The following is a 21,445-nucleotide window of genomic DNA, read 5'->3' on the forward strand; positions in this document are numbered from 1 at the left end:
TTAGATCTATACATTTAAATGKCATGAAAATAATCACTGAAAATTTATAGATTATCAAGATGCCGCAAAGTTTTAAATAATTGTTATTAAATGTGTGCCACRGCACAAGCGTTATGTTTATAAATAAATAAAAAGCAGTCAAATAGTAAGTTTCCGTCAGAATTCAAGTCTTCAGAGTAATAAATAAGCTAAGTCTCAATTTTTACTTATTCCATTTACTAAAACAATCCACAATTCCACTGGAACATCTATCTCCACTGAGAGAGTGAGACAGGTTTTGTAGTCTCCATCTCTCAGTACCAATTCTTCTGGTTTTGAAAAACTTGTTCAYTAAAAATTGACACAGTTGTGGGCATAAGACTTGAAAAAAAATCCCCAACAAAATAAATACTTATTGGTTACTTACTTTCAGCGTTAGACAAAGTGCAGGGATTGCAGTCAATCAAAGCTAACTGAAAATGCTGGAAAGAAAAAAAAATTATTTGCTTTTCAAACAAAGTAATACTAGCATCTGGGCAAACTGCTACAGGTAAATCAATTTTGTACTTAAAAATCAATACTGCATTTTACCATGTGTCTTAAAGAAAACAATTTTCAATTTCTATTCAACTGCTTACTAGAGGAAAATAATTTTTTTTTATTGCAAACATCATGAAGTTTCCAAGTAATTTTAAGATGGCAACAGATCTTCAGTAAACAACTGGGGTAGCATCTGGAAGGACRAAGGCATCAAATGAATGGTCAAAATTGGAAGATCAAGTTTTATAGACACAACTAGGACTGCACACACACCAGCTCTGAGCCTCATAAACACTTAAGCTTTCAATCTGTCTTATCTAAAAAACAGGACTCTCTTCCTACAAACTGAGAGCTTTTAAGTCCTTAAAAAAYTGAACTCTTGTCAAAAAGCGTTTAATTCCAATACCTCTATATTAAAACATGAGTTCATAATAAGTTCGTAARTTCTCACATCCTCTCCTCCAGATGTTGTGAAAACTCCAGTTAAACATTAAAGCTTGTTTAATYTTAATCACTTTTCCTCAAGGAATACGAAAAATATCTTTTAAAACATATCTGCACTCCAAGTTCGGAGGTAAGTTCTTCACTCTTCTATACAGGTCACAAAAGCAGCGCAATGAAGTCTGTCTGCAAGTGTCATGTTAATTCAATGACCACTATTTAGTCTGACACAAGTGTATTAAAATGAATGGAACAGGCACAGAAACTCCAGTGCCTCCGAACTTTTCCGTAAACTTCAGAGAAAATTCCCACACGGTGTAAAATTTCAATTAACGTATTAGTCCAATAAAGAACGCCTAGGAATGCAGRAGCCTAAGTGTTACCCTATAAATACAACATAGTTTTTTATAAAATACAATGTCAGGTGATTTCTAATCCACAAAATGGGACCGACGCTTTCGTGTATTTTAATTTCTTAGTATAAAAATKATAATTTAGCTTCAACAATTCAGGATGCCAAACTAGGTGGCACTGGGAGTCTACTGGTACAGCTGGGAAGAAAAAGAATTTTTATCAATGGAACTATGCAACACACTTTCAGTACTGCTGCACACAGAGYTATTAGATGCTACTTCACTTTCTTCACAGTCATAATAATTGCTTGTGCACAGCATGTTTATATAACCCACATCTCTAAGAGTTAAAAGAGATCAACAGATCATCACATTTCCAAGCCCTCCTAATTTTAATAGGGACAAAAATTTAGAAAATTRATGTATTATCCAGGACAAGACATAAGAAGAATGCTGACACTCCCATGAGCTCTGACATACACTGATGCAACTTCCTCCTCACTCACTTCAACATCATTTGTAATACATAACAGCATTTAAAAAATGAACCAAACTCAAGTTGAATGACAACACAAATTCATGATTTTTAATGAACATTTTAATAGYATCACCCCCAGAAGAGAACACAAAACCCAATGGACTCACATTGTAAAATAACTTTTTAACCTGAGAGCAACCATTAAATAATAGTTTACAAATATTAAGTATTAGCTTATTTCTCTGCTGTGCCTGTTCATTTCTCTACTGGTTAGCAGGCAGACAACTTACAGTCTCTTCTCACTTACATTGCAATGCAGGTTGAGTGCCTCAGAAACATCCTTTAGTCTGTTACCATAGTGATTCTAATAAGCAGACAACTTTAAAAAAACAACCCTAAATAAAAATAAAATGCTCTATCTTAAATTGCATTTTGCCTGACAAAAGAAAAAAAAAAGGCTTTGGCCTGTACACTGAGTGTTATGAATCRAAAAGGTACAAAATCCTTCCTGTACAGATGTGTCATCTTGCACCGTCACTTACAATCACTATGAAAAGACAAAGCAGAATGGTACAGATGTGCTCTCATCTAGCAATGCTATTATAAAAAATAAGCAGATCTAAAGAGAATAGATTGACCACTGTTCTGTAGCGGCTTTTCTGAAGGGTTATTACAGTGAGACTCCCTGAGAGAAAGCAGACAACCATATAAGAAAATCTAACCATCTTAATAYATAAATATGCCAACAATATCAAGTGCCATACAGTAAAAAAAAAAACCAGAAATATTCTCAGCAATGCCTCCTAAAATTWARATATTCACTGCCAACTTCTGAAATTCAAAATCCACATTATGAAAATTTTCCAAGTGTGGTAAATTTCTACTTGCACTGTTCACTGATCTAAAAACGGTAAAGAAATGAATAAACCAAAGCCAGTAACTACAGAAAAATAMACCATTTGCACTAGACAATTATCACAATTAAAAGCAATACACAGAAACCCCAGAACCTTTCAAACCAAGAACCTCTGAAATACACATCCACGAGCAAACCTACACCTCTTGCCGGATAAATAATACATAGCTCCCCGTTAAGTATTCAATATAAGACAAAAAATCCCCCCATGCACGCATTCTAACACATCAACCTCATCAGCCAAAAGCAGATCCACTAATCACAATTACCAGCACCAAAAAAATTAAAAGACAGCAATAATTTCCAACTTCCATTTCTGCAACCAACAGCAGCGGCTGGCAAACATCTGCACCCCTCTCAAATATTGCAGCACTGAGCTGGCTACTGCTGTGTGCAATAGTTGTTATGCAGGAGAGGCCGCTGCAGCTCAGAGACGACACACAATACCTCAAGGCAGACAGCAGTCTATAGAAATTCAAATCCCCAGTAAGAGGATTTACCTAGAAGGCAGTGTTCTGAATGTTAAAAACTAACAGGCTCTCCTCAAGGGCTGCGGCTCAAGGCACAATCACAGAATCRTTTAGGTTAGAAAAGACCTTTAAGATCATTCAAGCCCTAAATCACCTTGATTTGTAGCCATCTGTAATTGCAGAGTTATCCATAGCCTATTCTGTTTCCTCAGGAGTCCTTGACTTGCCTCTGATTGTGGAAACAATTCCGAGGATAACCTTTTCAAGGATGAGAAGTACAGTGGATTCCATATAAAGAGAACTGATGAAAGCATTAGGTCTGGTAGCAAAGTAACAGTAATCTGACACTGATTTAGGTAACTTAACATCCTTCACACAATTTGAGTACCTAAGGTTTTGTTGTTTCTTTAATCAATACATGACAAAAGCAAAACGAACCCTTTTCTTTTCAGTGCAAGATTTTCAGTGCTGTCTCTGTTTACATCCAAACCTGAGACCTCAGCGTAGTGATTCTACTCCCTCCTCCTCTCCAGGATGACATCAGCAAGTCTGATAGCTCTCGGCTCTGCGTTTATTCAGCAAGCAAGGCAAGCCATCATCTGAAACCTGACAATCCTCACYGACTTACCATGAAGGAAAGCTCCATCATGACTCAGTAAAATTCTGTCAGGAGATGGCTTTTTCTGCCTATGTGACCTAGGTGTGATGGCCGTGTTGATCAGAGCGGCTTTTGTTCAGATAAGTAGGACACGGAGAGCCTTGTGTAACCAGCCGGGGCACAGTGCCAAGSCTCCATTTGCCCAGCATCTCTGGGACCAGGGGAGAGGGTCAGGAGAGGACACGCTCCATGTGCTGCTACAGCGGCTCATCCTGCCGCTCACCACTGCCTTCTGAGCTCAGAACAAATTCAGCTTGCAAGACAAAGGTTTGCGTAGGGTAAACATTCGGGTACTTTTGTCCAACATTTAAAAACCCCCATCTTACAGACGGGAGAAAAAAAACTGCTCGAGGACAGAAAGAACAAAGGCCACATATACATATACACTGAATAGCTGCAGTGTGCCCCGAAAAATCTCTTGTTCTAACAAGCTCAAAGAGAAAAATCATTTTCAAACAGAAAGATCATACAAGCTGTATTTTCGCAAGCCAAAAGAAGGCTGCATTTAAATTTACTGACCGGTATCTAACATAACAATTTTCACAAAGCTATCTCAACGCTCACGTTTGCTTCCACATTTTCTGCATTATTTCTGCAACATCAGAATGTGGCTATTCCTGTGCTAACAGCCTGAAAGCCTGCCAGCAGCAACAAACGCCACAGGGAAATGGGATGACTGGGAGTCTGCCGCAGCACCAGCACGGCCACGGAGCTGATCCGCCCCGAGCCGGGGTCGTTCCAGGACTCAGCCTCCAGCCCCCACAGTGCCCAGRCTGCACACAGAGAACAGTTCAGTCCTTAAAGGGAACCTGTGGCTGCCCTGTGAGTATTTCTGCATGCCCTGAATGCCAGCCTTGCAGTTAAAGTTACACCTGAAAAAGCTGGAACAGTTCAGACCGAGATGTCTCTCACCGTAACATCCATGAATGAGGTGTACCAGGATCAGTGAATATGGCGAGCTGGAAGGGCCCCATAAGGATCATCGAGTCCCACTCCCTGCCCTGCACAGCACCATCTCCAGGAATGACACCATGAGAGCATTGTCCAAACSCTTCTCGAGCTCTGTCAGGCCGGTGCTGTGACCACTGCCCTGGGGAGCTGTTCCAGTGCCCAGTCACCCTCTGGGGGCAGAACCTTTTCCTGATATCCAATTTAAACCTGTCCTTACAAAACCCCAGGCCATTCCCTCGGCTCCTGTCACTGCCACCCAGAGCAGAGATCAGTGCCTGCCCCTCCTGTCCCCTCACAAGGAAGCTGTGACTGCACTGAGGTCTCCCCTCAATCTTCTCCAAGCTGAACAGACCAAGTGCCTTCAGCTGCTCCTCACCCTTCTCCTCAAAGCCCTTCACCATATTTGTGGCTCTCCTTTGGATGTTCTCCAATAGTTCAATGCCTTTCTTAKATCGTGGTGCCCAAAACCGCCCCCAGTGCTCGAGGTGAGGCCACCCCAGCCCAGAGCAGAGTGGGACAATCCCCTCCGTTTCCTGGCTAACAATGATGTGCCTGATGTCCCCAAAACAGGGATGCCTCTCCTGGCTCCCAGGCTACTCCTCCTCACATTCAACTGGCCACTGACCATGACTCCCAGGTCCATTTCCACAGCACCCTTCTCCAGCATCTCATTTCCCAGCCTATCCACACATCCAGGGTTACCCTCTCCAGCACCAATATTCTTAGTTTCAAGCTTCAAAGCTCAGCTTCTGAATCAACTATTCCTCTTCTCRTGGTGGATTCTTTCCCACCTCTCAAACGACCAAAGACGCCACACAGCACGTTAATTTAATTTTAGCACTTACTCCTCTTTGTAATCRTGACATTTCTAAAATACATTTACAATTCTCTTTTACAGGAAAACTTCAAAATTAGTCAAAAACCCATGCAAAATCAGGTAAGAGAGAACAAAAGCCAACATTCTGTGTGGTATCATTATCCACTGTCAAAACCAGCCACGCAAATAACTCTCCTGCAGTTTCATTACAGTGCCATGCTACATTAAAGTACTTCCATGGTTTTACTTCTTGTGTGTGGTCTTTCCACCACAGACATATGAAAACTACAAAGACTAAAGAGAGAAATTTCAATCCCAAATGCTGCTTTCCATCCATTTTCAATTTTTACTGAAATTATCTTTTGATTAATTTCRTTTTGCTTTCCACAAAACGCTTTTTGTGTGAAGCCCTCAAAATCTTGGATATCCAACTTGCAAGAGCTTTTTCCTTAAAAAGCTGCTTCTCATAGAATTACAGACATAAAACTAGACATAAGAAACTAAAACTTCTCATAGCTTCAGATATTTTGACTAGTTATTTTTAAAAATTAAAAACCATAAGGTTTCAACGTACAATGTTTWAACTTAAAAACTGCTAATCTAACCCTGTATGAAAGATAACTGGGTGGTGAAACAGCACATGAAGGCTCGAAATCAGATTTTCACTTTCCTAAATATTTGTTTACTTATTACTCAGATAAAGCACATAAAAATGAATGATATGACTATAACAGCAATGTGCTGGCATATAATAGCTGCAATAGCTAAAAATATATTTCATAAATATATATGTACAGGAGAAATATTTGAGTAAGTGGTAGAAAAGTTTCTGACTGACTATAAATAACTACTTCAAGCTGTTCATCAGTACATCAGTATTTAATTTCTTTATATTTCATGCATATTCATACAATTCATGCGCATTTTCCCAATAAATTTTAATTCTTTTGCAGCCTTTTTCTTATCCTAATATAAGCAGCATGTCTTAACATTACTAACAAATGAGAATCTTTAGAAGAATAATTAAAAAATTAAAATTATATTTAAATTGATGATTTACGGGCAAGATGAAAGCATAAGCCTGAAGCAAACTACTGGAATAACTGTTTTTTGTACAAAGAAGGAGGGAAAATTTCTGCAAGTGAAAGAATCAGTATTTCTACTAGAAGGCAGATAGTTGAAACCATGAGAAATTTAGTTCTCATTYTTCTAAGGGTTTTGTTACTGGGTACAGAGTGCACATGTAATAAAACGAATTAATGTTCCCAAAGCAAAACATTGCTTGGTTTGCCATAAAATAACCTGCTCATGTCCAGCATTCCTACTGACCACTCATTTAAAAAAACCACCCCACAAACCAAACAAAATCCAACAAAACCCACAAAATTGCCCCACCACAAGTCTCCAAACATAAGCAAACAAAGCTTCCCCTCATAAAACCAAAACCCTCAGAAAATCTGCCCCCTGGTCCCCACTGTTTTCTCAATGTTATCAATCTGATACATACAAAGACAAAGATTTCTTTTTTTCCCAGAAGTATGAATTCTGCATTCAAAGGACTTTCAGGATCATCGCTCTAATTCCGCACCAAAACCACTACGAGACTTCAACTCCACGAAGCAGGATGAGCACCAGAAGGAAGAATGGTTTCCATAGCTCACTGGTACTCAGCTCCCAGAACTCAACAGTTGTCATACATTAATGTCCTAGGAAACTCTCTCTGAAACCTCTTTCATTCACACATATTTGCTAGAAATTAATTAAGATGCATAATAATACTTAAGAGGAAAACTGAGACACACATGTAAGATGATTACATACATCTATGAAAAAAGGAGGTCAAAACTGAAAAAATATATTCAATAAACAGGAAAATGACCAGGACAGCAAATGATATGGCAGAAATAATGTGGCATATACTCAGAAGTGTGATTTTTTTTTAAACCACATTTACCCAATGAATAAAAATATATATTCCTAGAGATCTTGCTTTATTCCCCTTCCAGATTGTCACCGTGCCACCACAGCTACCACCACATAACACAGAATTCCTTGTGTCATTCACAGGAAATGGTAAACAGGAAAGGAGCAGCAGGACATGTAGTGAACAGTAAAAATGTTGGACTGTGAGGCAAACCTTAGTCGAATGTTGCTGTTACAGCCATCAACTTTTAAAAAAATCCATCCCCCAAATCACTGCCAATTAATACTGGAATTAATTGTACTTTTCAAATGAATGGGGCTAATTCAGCGTTCATGTCTCACCTCTGAAGGTAACACAGCCCCATCTGTCAGGTTACTGTTTTCTTTCAACCAGAAGGGACACTTTTTTTTGCCCTTAATGCAAGCCCAAAGGCCAAGTAATTTTCAACAGCATTGGTGTTGTAAGAGTTTATGGCAATGGGGTAACAGRGAAAGTCAAGAGTACTCATGGTAATCTGCAAGTCTTAACTGCAGAAYAGGCAAAACCAGTAATTGATTTTGAAAAAACACTGGGAGTTGATTTTATGCTTGTTAAACAGCCACTCTAGCAATTATCTTGATCATCAACATCTTAAAATAGTAAAAATTAATTTTGTGCTTAAACTGCTTACATAAAATATAGATGATTTTTGGTTAATGCTCTAAAATTGTGAAAAACATGGAATATATGACCTTCAGAGTCCCATCTTCCCCTTTTGCCTGAAGACTCTTACTGACAATGACTCTTACTGACAATGACTCATCTGTTGGCAATGGTTTATTCTTAGCAATTATAGACTTAACATGAATGTTTAAATACCATCAAAAACATTATGATATTTCAAAGTACATTAATGCAACGTTGGTACAATCTGTGAAATCCAGAGCAGTCACAAGTGAATACCAGATGAAAAGTTACTTCCACTTTCTGCCTCTGTGTGAACGGGGAGCTCAACTGGGCAAAAAGCCCCAGGGAAAGGATCTGTGCTCAAGGCCAGTCACCAGCTGACTGGATCCCAGACCCCATAATTACACCCTAAAATCCTAGATCCTTTTAAAAAGGTCCACAAAACCAAAAAAGGCACAAGACAACTCTGTATTTTCATTGCTTTGGGTTTCTTATCTTTCTTTTGTGTGAAGATRAGATACTCAGTGTCAGACAGAATGAGACAGACATTGTGTGAAAATATCCTTTCACACTCTTTCTTCACATTTCTTCCCCATTTTACTCTCCCCATGCTTGAGCATAACCAGTGCATCAGCACTTCATTTTRTTCTCTTCACTAAGAAGCATTTTCTGACTTGCCTCTCATATTCTTGCCACTCAGAGTTCTGGTTTAAGGTGTGTTTTTTTTTAAATGACAGTCAGATTGGCTTTTAAAGAAGCTACAGCACTGCTTGCTCCGCTTAGTCTACACCTCAACTGACACATTCTGATGTATGAACTGATATGTTTCAATAAGTACCACTTTATTTTCAAACAAAGTAGGTAAGTCCCTGAACTGTACCTTAAATCCACAGCTGAGATGAACTGGAAACAGCTCAAAGTGATCGAGACACAGTGGATTGTTCCACTGGGTCCTTTCTTCTGTTCCTCATTGTTACTCTCTACTGACAAATGCAGCCTCCATAGCAAAGGCAGAAAACCAAAAACTCTGCTTCAGGTGTCTCAGTTGGTAATTCCAGAGCAGATTCTCATTACATTTTGAGCAATGAGGGTGTAAGACTGCTCTCTCCCCTCCTTCCCATTCCATTAATCTTKCACTGGATGTACCAACTGGGCAATCTCAAACTGACCTGGCTCAGATTTCTGATCCAGCTCAGTGTGCAAATGGGGAAAGGCAAAAAAAGAAAAAAAATCACTCAGTTCAATGCAGCTGAGGGTGCTGAACAATGCCATCAGGATTGCAAGGTGGAAAAGGAGACAAACTTTTAGGAACAACCTGCAGTTACAATGCTTTAAGATAAATGATAAACCATCTTTAATGCAAATACCCATCGTGTTCATTTCATCATTTTTTGAAGACCATCCCTCTGCCCCAGGGTAAACTGCTTTTGTTGTAGCCATTTGTTTTCTTAAGTGACTTAACCACATGCCACATAAAAGCAATGAAATCATCGWAATCTTGCATTTTAAAAAGATAATTTCTTTCTGTTTTCAAAATACTACTTCAGTGGTTTTCCCATTTGTAGCTTGTGTTTTGAAAACTAGAAATTTGATATACTCAAAATTCTCATAGTGACTGATCTGTTTTGCAAAGTTGTGAACATCAAACACCAGAAATTATTTTGACTGAGTTATCATAATATTTATTTAAATATCTGATTCACTAATAGAATTGCAAATTTTATGGCAGAGCAGAAAAAGGTTATCTATTTATTGATCAATTTATATCAAAAATTAAAATTGTATCATCRAATAGATTGGAAAAGACCTRTGAGATCACTGAGTTTCTTCWACTACTTRATTACAGGATGACCACCTCTTTRTAAATTAATCTTGTTTTGTCTCAGCTTCCTTAAAAATAAAACCAAAATGTACTTCAGCACTTCTTTATTCCATATATATCAGGACATACTAAATCTGTGCCAAATTATAAGGGAATAGGATCACCCAAGCTTGCACATAATCACTTTCCCRACACAGTGATCTACCTCTACCTCTCCTTGATCTCTTTTGCCATTCATTGCCTGGAATCTTTCCTACACCTTCATAAAATTTCCAACTTCACTTGTCTCTGCAGGTGAAACCTTTGACTCTGGATGAAAAGGGAAGCCTGGTGAGRGAACTGCTTCCCTCTATCACAAATACTGGAAGGAAATTGAGARTAGCACTCTACTCTTTCCAATCCTGGACAAGGTGATTCTAACAACCCAGAAAAATCTCTCAAGAAAAGGAAGCCRTAAGATTTTTGAAAACAAAACACCAGTTTTAGTAATTTTAAGGAAAGATTAATATGCAGAAGTATGTTTATAAATCACACTTAATTACCTAAAATCACCTAAAATTCTCAGCCTGCAGGTGTATTTCCCAGTACATATAACTTGGTTAAAAGAAYAGCTCCTTTTTCCAAGACACGTAATAGATAAATTTTAGAGGCCAGGAAGGAAGGGAYATGTGGGTACAGCAGAAAATGGAAAGAAGAATAACATGGGCAAATGTTTTGAACCGAGTGAGATAAAATGACAGATTACAGAGACCAAAAGAGAATGTAAATAGTAAGGAATCTGAAGAAGTACCGAAGAAGCAAAGTGCTCTATTACCATAAACCATTTCCAACTGATTAGCCAAAAACTGTTGCCTTAGAAGCTGACTCTCAAGCCAGGAAATGAAGAATAATTAACTGCTAGGAAAGTAATAACTGTATTTAAAAAATGGCATTATTTTGCATAAAAAATTTCCAGTTTACTAATTTCAAGAACTTCCAGTTTACAACAGGGAAGCTAGGGGAGAAAAAAATGAAATAATAAAAAAAGCAAAGACTAAACCAAGCCACTATTTTTAAAATCTTTTCCTTCAGCTTTCAGAACAACCTGAGTCTACCCCTAAGTTCACTACTTTAACAAGAGCCCTCCACCAAATTTTTGATCTGGAGTGTAGCACCTCACACACCTCAGACCTATCCTTATTCTGTTCAGACTAAGACACTTCACACTAAAGCACTTCTATTTCTATAGCAGGTGGGCTGTGACTGTTCTGTGCTTATGCATTCCTTGCAGCTTTAAGACGCAACACACAACTTGTAAGAAATGTTAATWCAATTTGAAAGGACTTAAACCTACCTTTAAACTAGACTCATAGTCTGTGTTCACTTTGAACATAAGCCCAAGTCGCAAATGAATTTCCTTGGCTCGACAAAAGCTGGGATCAACATAAAGCGCCTCCTGAAATGCTTTAATTGCCCTGGAAGAAAAACACAGATTAAAAAATTATTTTTTACTGAAGTATTACTTTATAATCGATGTTTTTTATATGGCTAGCAAAGTGGATCAGAAACCACTGTTACAGAAGAACAGATGAAAATAATGGTTTACATGTACCATTTTTGGTGCATGGCTTTTGATTCCTCAAGGATTGGTAATTTTGAACAACAGATATCCCAGTATATTTGAAAGTCTAATGTTTTCTATTAATTTTAGAGAAACTAATTTGCTGCATGAAATACACAAACATATCTGGTATTTCAGAAAGGACGGCTCACAGATCAGTTACAAAATTAGTGCAACTTCACTAACAACAGTCAGGTTGCTTTTGATTCCAGCAGTGCAGACACCCAAGCGCAGCAGAACAGAAGGCCTTGGAGAGATCACACAAATCTCCTCCCACCTCATTGACCTGCTTTTTCCTCTTTCTCCTCCCTTTCCTAGCACCAGCACCACGCAAGGACTCAAATAATACCAGTTGCTCGATTACTTCCGAATGCAGATATAAAAGTCTGCCACCTCCTCACACAGTAACTTTCTTTCATATTCCCATGATAGGTGAAGATGGCTGTGATTCTATTTCCTTACCTTCAAATCCTCTCTCCCTTGTCCCTGCTGATGACAGCACTGTACCAGATAAAACAGAAGTGCCATCTAACAATGCTATCTTGGAGCAGAAACAAAGTGACTCTAAACAGAACTGTTTTACCTCTCAGGCCACTGCACAAAACTAGGACAGCTGAAATGCAACTACAAGATAATAGAATTAAAGTCACAGAGGAATTAAGAAAGAAGCTAAGAGTCATTGTTGCCTGAARTCCAATGACAGGTTGAAACAAAATCCCTTCCCATACACCAGTGATCACACAACAAGAGAAATCAGAAAGCAGCCTCACTCAGGGTAGACTTGAGCCCCCAGGCCAGGGAGCACAATCCCATCTGCTGTCCCAAGAAACCCCACAGGTCCATGCCAAGTGGGCAGGTGACAGGGCAGTCCATGGGGACAACTGGACCCACTGTAAAGCAGCACAGGCACAGGGATTAACCATGGTGCCTAAAATAATAGACTGTTTAGGCACATTGATTTAATTCCTACTCTCCAAGTGCAGCATTATTTATATAGACAAAAGGCTAGCAGCTGCAATGGAAAATTCAATAAATATTTTTCACAGACTTTYTTATTCACAAAACATATAAATGATCATTTTTGAATCCTTCAGCAAAAATGCTTCTGCTCTAAAATTCTTTCTGCTCTAAAATTCTTCGTTTTTTTTTCTGGTTGATGGCAAAGAAAACCGAAGGGACAGAACATCCTCTAGACAATGCACCAACCGTACGTACCTAAAGCATTATTTGATTCGATTAAATAGAACTTAAGAGTGAATATGATTTTTAAAAGTATTCCATTTTTATTGCAGAACTGAAACTTCCTCTATTACAATCYTTACCCAGTACCCTACTTTTCTGCCAACACAGAGAAAATGGGCAAGTGAAGCACTGAAGGGACAAAACTGCACCAGAGCTATGCAGTGTCTCACATCTCATCCAAACTTCCCTRGAATGCTATTGGTGGTGGTGAGTCACACACCTTGTATCTACACTGAATTCATAACAAAGATCTTTGTCTCATAATAGTATGCTCATCTTCATCATCTACAAAAACAGTGATCAAACTGAAAGACCAAAGACTGGGTCGATCACTAAATATCAGCATGTATTTCAAGCTAGACTTTCTTTACACCAGAAGGTAGATTCTATTATTGTGTATTTGCATTTCTAGTCTTAACTCTAATATGGGCACTAGATACATTAGCTACTAGTATTTAAAATCCATTATTTACATTTTCTTCAAATAACCCAAGTCTCAAAAAGGAAGAAAACCACTGTTTGTGATTCCAAACAGAGTAGACAAAAATCACGAATAAAAGAACTGCAGTTCTATAGCACATTACAGAGTGTGACCATGCTAACCAAATTTCTCTCAATTTCGTGTTCTTTATTTAGCTATCCTTGCTTGTTCAGAAAATAGTATTTCTCTGTTTCCCCTACATTGAATCTCTGTTGAAAAGATCACCRAAAAGTGGATTTCTAAAAAAACTTAAGAAAATTTGAGAGCAATAGCTATTTCTGTAATCTCTTGCTTACAGAACAGGAAATATTCATTGTCACAACTGGACAACAGAGTTAAACAAAGCCACGGTATAATAAAATACTTTTGAGAACAGTTTTGAAATTTGATTTGAATGTATGCTGTCTTTCACTCAAAAAACCAAGAGTGTTTCCTACCCCAGTCTTTCAGAGGAGCACAGCATTTCAAACCCAGAAAATTACCATCAGTGGACAACATGACAGGCTGTGTCACATTTAGTACAGAATCTGCTGGTGACAGAGAGCCCCTCCAAGCCTTTGGGTGAGGCTTACCCCTGTGCAGACTAAACTAACTAAAAATGAAATTTTACCTTCTATTTAACTCTAGTGTTAATTGCATATTGATTTTACAATTGGTAGTTTTTCCAGGATGACAAGTATGAATAACAAACAGAAATTATTTCTACCAGTGTGAAAAGGGGTATCATCAAAATTTCCCCAATGAAGKGATCTGAAAGAGCATTTTCAACTGTTTTTACCAGCGTTAGGTACTCACATCTAATTCAGTAACTACAGCCTCATTTAAATACTCAGTAGACTTTTTATAGAATAAAACACTCAGGCTCTGAAAAGACGTTTACTTACTAACTCTTACAGACAGACAAGCAATTTTACATCACAGCTGAATTAACACTGATGTCATTTTGCCTGCAAGAAACATTTAAACAAAATAGTAACGTACTCATAATTACAGGACACATCAAAAACAAGCTCTGCCTGTTTCCCCCTGCCATGCCCAGATCTCCAGACTCGGTCCCTTATATCAAATACGAGAACATCTGCAGCATCACTGACACCCATTTCMGAGCTGGGTCTTCCAGACACAGCAGGAGTCACTTGATTCTTGTAGAGATCTTTGTTTACTCTGAAACATCTCTAATCCCATTTCTGTTCTCTGTCCAAGCCTACACCCAGAGCAATGTGGGTCTGGAGGAACCAAGGCATCCAAGTTACCCAGATGTTTTCCCTCAAAGCTCTTGTATGACCTGACCACAACCAGAAGCACAGATGTAACCCAACAGCTGGATGAGTCCAACAGCTCCTTCAGGGATGGTGGCACAGAGGCTTCCTCAAGTCACTTGTGAGTCTCCATCACTGCCCTTTATGCACAGACAGAACCTTTCATCTCACTCCTTCAGCAGACTAAACACACACCARTCCAAAGGAAAATTATCAAATGAAAGGCCAGGAGCTCTCACACTGCGGATATAAATGACAGTTGCCTGAATTCAGCAAGAGATGACCTTCCTTTTGTTCTCTGATGACACTGTGAGTGGTGAGAAACAAATCTGCTTCAGTCTACCAGGATTGATTAAAATTAAATGAAGATTTTCTCTAAGACTGAGGGCATTTCTATTAACAGGCAGGAGAGTTGTTAGATCAAACTTTGTTGATCTAAMAGTCAACGAAATGGGAAAGCAGGACTGGAAAAGAGACACTACAGAGGATTAAGAACACCTCTGGACTTTCATTTTACACAGCACTGCCACAGCAATTCAGGAGAAATAAAAATGACATGAATCTATCATCTCCAAATCAAGACTGCCAGAATCAATACCACAGCTATCGTCCCACCCACTGATCTATACAACAATGCCTACCATTATGAATGTGAAGAAACCAGRTGAATAACAATTAACAGATGATTATATTAAACATTTAGTGAAATCTCATAAGACTTTTACTGGATGGTTTTGCTTGAATAGACTGAAGAAAATCAGTTTTGTACTAGGCAAAAGAATATAATAAAAGAGCATCAATTTAACTATTCAAAAGTTATCGCTTTTGTACGTTTTAAACAAAATCTATGACAATCAGAGTGAGCATACAAAATAAAAGARCCTAACATTACTCTGTCACTTGCTGCTCCTTGAGTGAAAACTTTTCTTATTCTTACCCTCTTTCAATTTTCTGACTGCCTATTCTAAGCCTCACATCATTTCACAGCCTCTAATGAAAGTGATGAGAGGCTATGATGGACAAATTTCTATTTGAAACGATCCTAGTTTGAACATAAACAAGATGCACATGCACAGCAGTGGTCAGGACACTGCAGTTAGTGAAATAATTTGACAGTCTTTAGCTACACCTCTTCTGTCCATAGGACTGCAACAGTTGAATGGCAAAATATTACAGTCTTTAAACATTTCTCTAGAACAGCAGCTGGGAGAAGTTGGGTTTTTTTCCCTAGCATTATCAGGGTTTTCATCAATCCAGGAACAGTTTGCTATGCAATCACAGCAAGATAAGATAACAAAAAGAAAGTTAACTGTCCCACTTCATTACTGGTTAACTACTACAAGCATATGTAGTACATTCCCATTTTATATACCTGAAAAACACATATATAGAAACCTACACACCTGAAATGGAAGAAGTATTTGAGAAAGCAGTATGTACGGACTGTGTGTATTCAGTGTGGCAGTGTGCATTTCTACACATCCCACTACACACTTGACTTTTTGTGTGGAAGAACCCAGTAAGAAGCAGAGATGGTGGTTCTACATATCTTGGTATCTAGACATTGAACAGATGATGACAGTGCTTCTGCTTTGGGAAGGATCAGGGAGCAGAATGGTCAGGGAGTTCCATCAGAAATGACTGGTCTTTAGTCACGATGGAGGTGAAGAAAAGGGTCTGGATCACCTCCTGCAAGTCTCTGGCTTTTTTGAGCACTGAATTTTCCACAACACTCAACTACATCTGGTAAAAACTGAGCAGCCTCAGGCAAAAAGCCCAAATGGGGTAATAAAGGTGACTGACCTCAGTCTCCTGCCATGTGTTTCTGAGGGATCCTGTGCCTTTCTCACAGACATTGTCCAGCTATTTGCAAGATCACTGAGAACACTGCAGTCTGGACTTGGAGCACCACAGCTGGTACATTGGGATCCACAGGGTGTTAAATTCAATTTCAGGACACAAGCCTAGAGCTTGGACTCCATCTTTACATCTTKATGTCAGTGGAATCAGCAGATGATAAACCAGTCAGGCTCAGAATCCTCACTGACATGAAGTGAAAAATTTGATAACCAAGYCACTACGCTTGGGTGCAGGTATTGCACAGAAATGAAGGGTAGCCTTGGAATAACTACTGACATTTTTTAATGTTCAATTGAAAAGACTCTCATGAAGGGCAGGAAATTATATGAGYTATGGGAATATCTCACCACTCACTTTCTATTCTGATCAAGGAACAGAGAAACAACAGTGAAAATGAACCAACCACTTACTGCTTGTGAYAAACGGTGTAAAAGAAGGGAGTATTGAAACTTCAGATCTGTAAAATCTATTTTACTACAGTCAATTCAACTTATGGAAATAATCCCTTATAGCACATCTTACTATAATAATTGTATGGAATAAGTTTGGTCTGATCACACCATTGCAACTTTCATATATAAGATGAGGAACTTTGAATTCTTACATGAACAGTTACACAAAATCACCAACATAAAATGATGTGTAACAACTTAGTAACAACTAAGTTTTATACTTAAGATAATGCTGCAATGCTGCTTTAGTACATAAAAACCAGTGTTCAATACTGARTTACAGTGAAGTGCATTATGTGTCTTGGAGCCAATCCAACACATCTTTTTATGAAGKCTGAAAAACTTTAAAAATAACATAWAATACATGAACAATAATTCTAAAGCTGATCTTATTCCCACTCGCTTTTTTTATTATCCCTGTTCATATGAGACATGAAAAAAACCTCAAACACTTCTTACTCCTTCCTTTTAGGACTATGTACTTCCCTCTCGTTAAAATCTGAGTATCTGAAATGGTGATGTTGAAAAGCCCCCCAGTTCATGGATAAAGCTGGGTAAACAAACCACCTTAAACAGTCTTGAGGTCTCCTCTGCCTGCCTGAAATAGAGATTCATGTCCTCTATGAACATAAACAGATGGAATAAATGCAGCAGAAAGACAGATTAGCACTTCACTCTGCAAGAGGATTCTCCTTGCAATCTGCAAGGGTTCTGTGGAGGATTAAGGYCTTTGAAGAAGAATACATATTTTAAATGGTTTGCTAACATCTCCAAGTTCACTGCGATTTTGTCACACCTAAACACCAACAACTACACATYCCTCTCCTCTTGTCCCCAAGAAAACACAGAGAGGGAGGAAGAAAGGCTGTCAAAGGGATTAAAAATCAGTATCACACATGAAAGTGTAAGATTKTATCTACATTGGATTTTCCTCTTCAAAAATTTGACCCAATACTTTAATGATACACAATGCCTCAGCAGCACACTATACATACCTTTGTTGAATGAATGAAATGGAAAATTTTATTATTCTATTCAACCTTAACCTAAGCTCTATGTGCAGTTAACTAAGTTAAGGCATCAGCTTCCACTCATACTGTCAACAAGGGAAGAAAAATCTAAATTAATTCAAAGCTCTAACTTATTAATACTAAATAGCATGATCYGCTGATGGCAAAAATCTATGTTGAACAGGTGGCTTTTCAAAAAATTAATTACTCTAAATCTAACTGCTTTGTCTTATTTATCTTACAGTTTATCTACCACTTTCACAGAGCAAACTGTAACAAGATACTATTGTAAGAAATCGTGCACAAAATACTTCTGAATGCTAAATGATGAAGACAAGACAGTGTGAACTAGAATGTTCTGAAACTTGGTAAAATTCAACCAAGTCTCATTACAACCTTAGAATTGTGGATTCTCAGGCTATTTGAAAACTTTTCTGTTCTTCTCTTGCTAATTAATAGAACTGCATGCCCTGTACAACACACATCATTCATTTCATCATTATCAATAAAGCAAGCAGYAAGCTGCAAGATAAAATAATGCATGTTTTGAGCTCATCATTTAACCAACTCATTTTAATTTGAAGAATAAAAGTTTATATACATTATCCTGAGGCATAATGTGCATAAACTTTTATTCYTCAAATGCACAGAAACAATTTAAGGAGAGATGAGGGGGAGAAATCCCGCCTCATTGTTCCCACCCATCAGTCAGTGCATCCATAACTGCAGTCAGGCTTAGTAAAGTAACACAGTGGAACCTTTAAGCAATAAAGGCACATTTACTGTACTAGAAGTCTCCATACTGAGTGTAAAAAAAGCACTGACCTAAACCCTGCACACTTCTGTCTTTTTCCCCATGAATTAACTCCATCTCCCCAGGAATAAACACCAATAACAGTCTGAGGACCTTTCAACAGAACCCTAGTGACTGAGTCCATTCCATTCACCATYTACCATTCCCATGACTGATAAAGCAAAACCAAAATCCCAAATGAAATCCAACCSTCCACCCACAACCAACAGAAGCCCCGCTCAGGACCCAAAGCCCTGACAAAAATTACAACTCCTTTAACCTTGAGTTTTTATARCAGATTTAAACAATCTTATTGCAGTCTAGGCAAACTGCTTTTTTCTTGTCCAAACCCCTCACCTGATGCAGCTCTGTCAAAATTTCGGCCTACTAAGCACAAAGAAGACAAGCCCACTTTGCCACCTCTTTTCCAGGAGGAAATTTTTTTGTAAACAGGCTTTCCAACAAACCCAGGCTACATATTATCAATAACAGCTCCCAAAAGCCTGTTGAATCATTCTGCTCCATCCCCACTGCTGAATTGTATCACAGGGAGCTCAAATTCTTCTCCTGAAGTGCTTTCCTTTTCCCATAAMTGTTGTGGCTGCCCCAAGTTTGCTACAGTTAAGACAGATACTGACCCAGGACAGTAACACCTGCAAACATCACATCTGTAATAAAGCTAAAATTAAACTATTGTACACTCACACTGAACTGAGAGTGAAATAATCACACACCAAYGGGACACCACACAATACTGACACTGTCAGCTTGTTCCAACTTACCATTGAAAGGCATTGTAATGGAAGTAGACCAAACCAAGGCCATATAAAAAGGCAGCATTCTGTAAAGGAAAGAAACAATGTTTAAAACCCAGGTAAAAGCGAGTTTCCAATATTTTATCCATCCTTTAATATTCTATTTCCATTATAAGATAAATATATTTAAAATTTGCCTTGAACAGGAAGAACCAAAACGAAGGAATAAAAATATAGGTAGACACCAAAAAAAAAATTGCTTCTCCATGGTCACACAAAAAAAGGGGATATTTTGGAGGAAGAATAACAATAATATTCAAATACTTTTACATCAGAGAAATTAATGTGCTCTGTTCTACTTGTAGAGGAGCAGGGAAGGAAATGATAAAGTAGAAATCTTTGGCAATTTAATAAAAAAAAAAATACGACCAAACACCATTTGTTAGTCACAATAATTCATATTCACATAAAAGTAAACAAAGCTACACACTCTTAATTTCTGTGTCTAATGTAGAACATYAATTAAATGCATCTGAAAGTAAAGGAGATTTCACTTTCCTGAATACTAAAAAATAYAGGCCATCAACTTCAAACCTATGACAATCATATTTCTTCATCATTAATCCACTCTCTATTTCTTATCCCCCCATTTCGTAGAAGGGAAAAACCAAACCAGAAAAACAAAAATCATTCGCCTTCTGGAAACTCATTTTTCTCTCCATTTTCTTTTCACATAAACCATGATTTACTTCTAAAGTGAAATTACTAACRATACTCAATGAATGTTTAACTATCCAGTTCAACAAATAATTATTACGTATTTCCTAAATCAGGAAAAATAAACAAATTGCTTTCTCTTCTGTGAAGTTATGCCATAGCACATTTGTTTTCTATTGAGCAGAACTATTCCATTATTTACAGGAGACATTGTACATGCTGCCTAAGATATATTTTTAGGCTTWTCTTATACATATTCTTATACATAATTCTGATTTTAAGAGACCAGATATACATCCCAGAGCTCTGACACACAGACAAGAGCTGGCATTTCCATTGTTGAAGACTGCACTTCAAGATAGTCCCTTCTTCACTTGCACACACGTCTTTAACAAGTAAAATTGCTAAGGAATTCCACAAAAGGAATCCTAATTATGCCTTAAACCCAATCCAAATACAAGAGTTATAATCAAGTTTCTCCAACAAAATAACTGGTAACCAGAATTCAAARAGCAGCATTCATCAGAAACAGGACCTAATATGACAATTTCATTATCCCTCATTTGCATCTTCTAAATTCAAATTAAAACCAGGGGAAATGTCAAAGATCCTTTCATGAATGCAGCTGGATCATAGCTTCAGCAATGGACAGCTTCCAGGAAAATGCTGTGGTGTGACCAGATACTACGGCAATCAGAGCACTGGAAGATGYTAACACAAGGAGTAGAGGGAGAAGTGCACAAACAATAGGACACTTAATACTACCATAAACCCACATTCCTGTTTAATTGAAGAAAAACACAACATGGACATCATAAATATAAATGGTCCCAATTCCCTACTTTGTGGTTTTCCCACTTCCCAAATGTGCTCTGCCAACAGGAAAACTGGGAAGACAAGCTCAAAATAAAGCCCTGACTGAAAAGCCATTTTAAGTGAAGAAGTAAGATAGATTTTCACGTGTGAAACACCAAAGCCTAAAAAATACAGTCCACCAGGATTCTTTACCATTTTCAGATCAAGCTCATTTGCAAGACAGAGCTCACCAAAATGTCCACTGGCCCCTCCAATATCCCCCAATCTCAATCAAGTTTAAATCATCATAAAGGTTGAGAATAACAGCAATCACAAAAACCCTTCATTACCACACTGCAAAATTCAAACAAAAATATGTTGGACAACTAAAACCTCTTCAATTTGCAAAGAATTTAGTTCCCTCTTGTGAAAGCTGTTAGAACTCACAGCCCAAGAATGTTATGTT

At 38.0% G+C, this 21,445-nt stretch overlaps 1 protein-coding gene across 8 annotated transcripts in view; it reads right to left on the bottom strand.

The window, feature by feature from the left end:
- The window catches only part of KDM6A (lysine demethylase 6A), a 150,981-nt gene that overhangs the window by 57,938 nt on the left and 71,598 nt on the right, over window positions 1-21,445 (bottom strand). For all 8 annotated transcript variants that reach the window (XM_057378217.1, XM_057378218.1, XM_057378215.1 and 5 more), the window contains exons 5-7: window positions 19,495-19,553; window positions 11,349-11,469; window positions 407-461 (exon numbers count right to left, since the gene is read on the bottom strand). In XM_057378217.1, coding sequence (XP_057234200.1) covers window positions 407-461; window positions 11,349-11,469; window positions 19,495-19,553 — 235 coding nt within the window. The remainder of the gene's footprint in view (window positions 1-406; window positions 462-11,348; window positions 11,470-19,494; window positions 19,554-21,445) is intronic.

This window comes from Malurus melanocephalus, unplaced genomic scaffold (assembly GCF_030028575.1).
Source record: "Malurus melanocephalus ecotype Western Australia unplaced genomic scaffold, MMel_1.1 scaffold_348, whole genome shotgun sequence".
Classification (NCBI taxonomy): Eukaryota; Metazoa; Chordata; class Aves; order Passeriformes; family Maluridae; genus Malurus; species Malurus melanocephalus.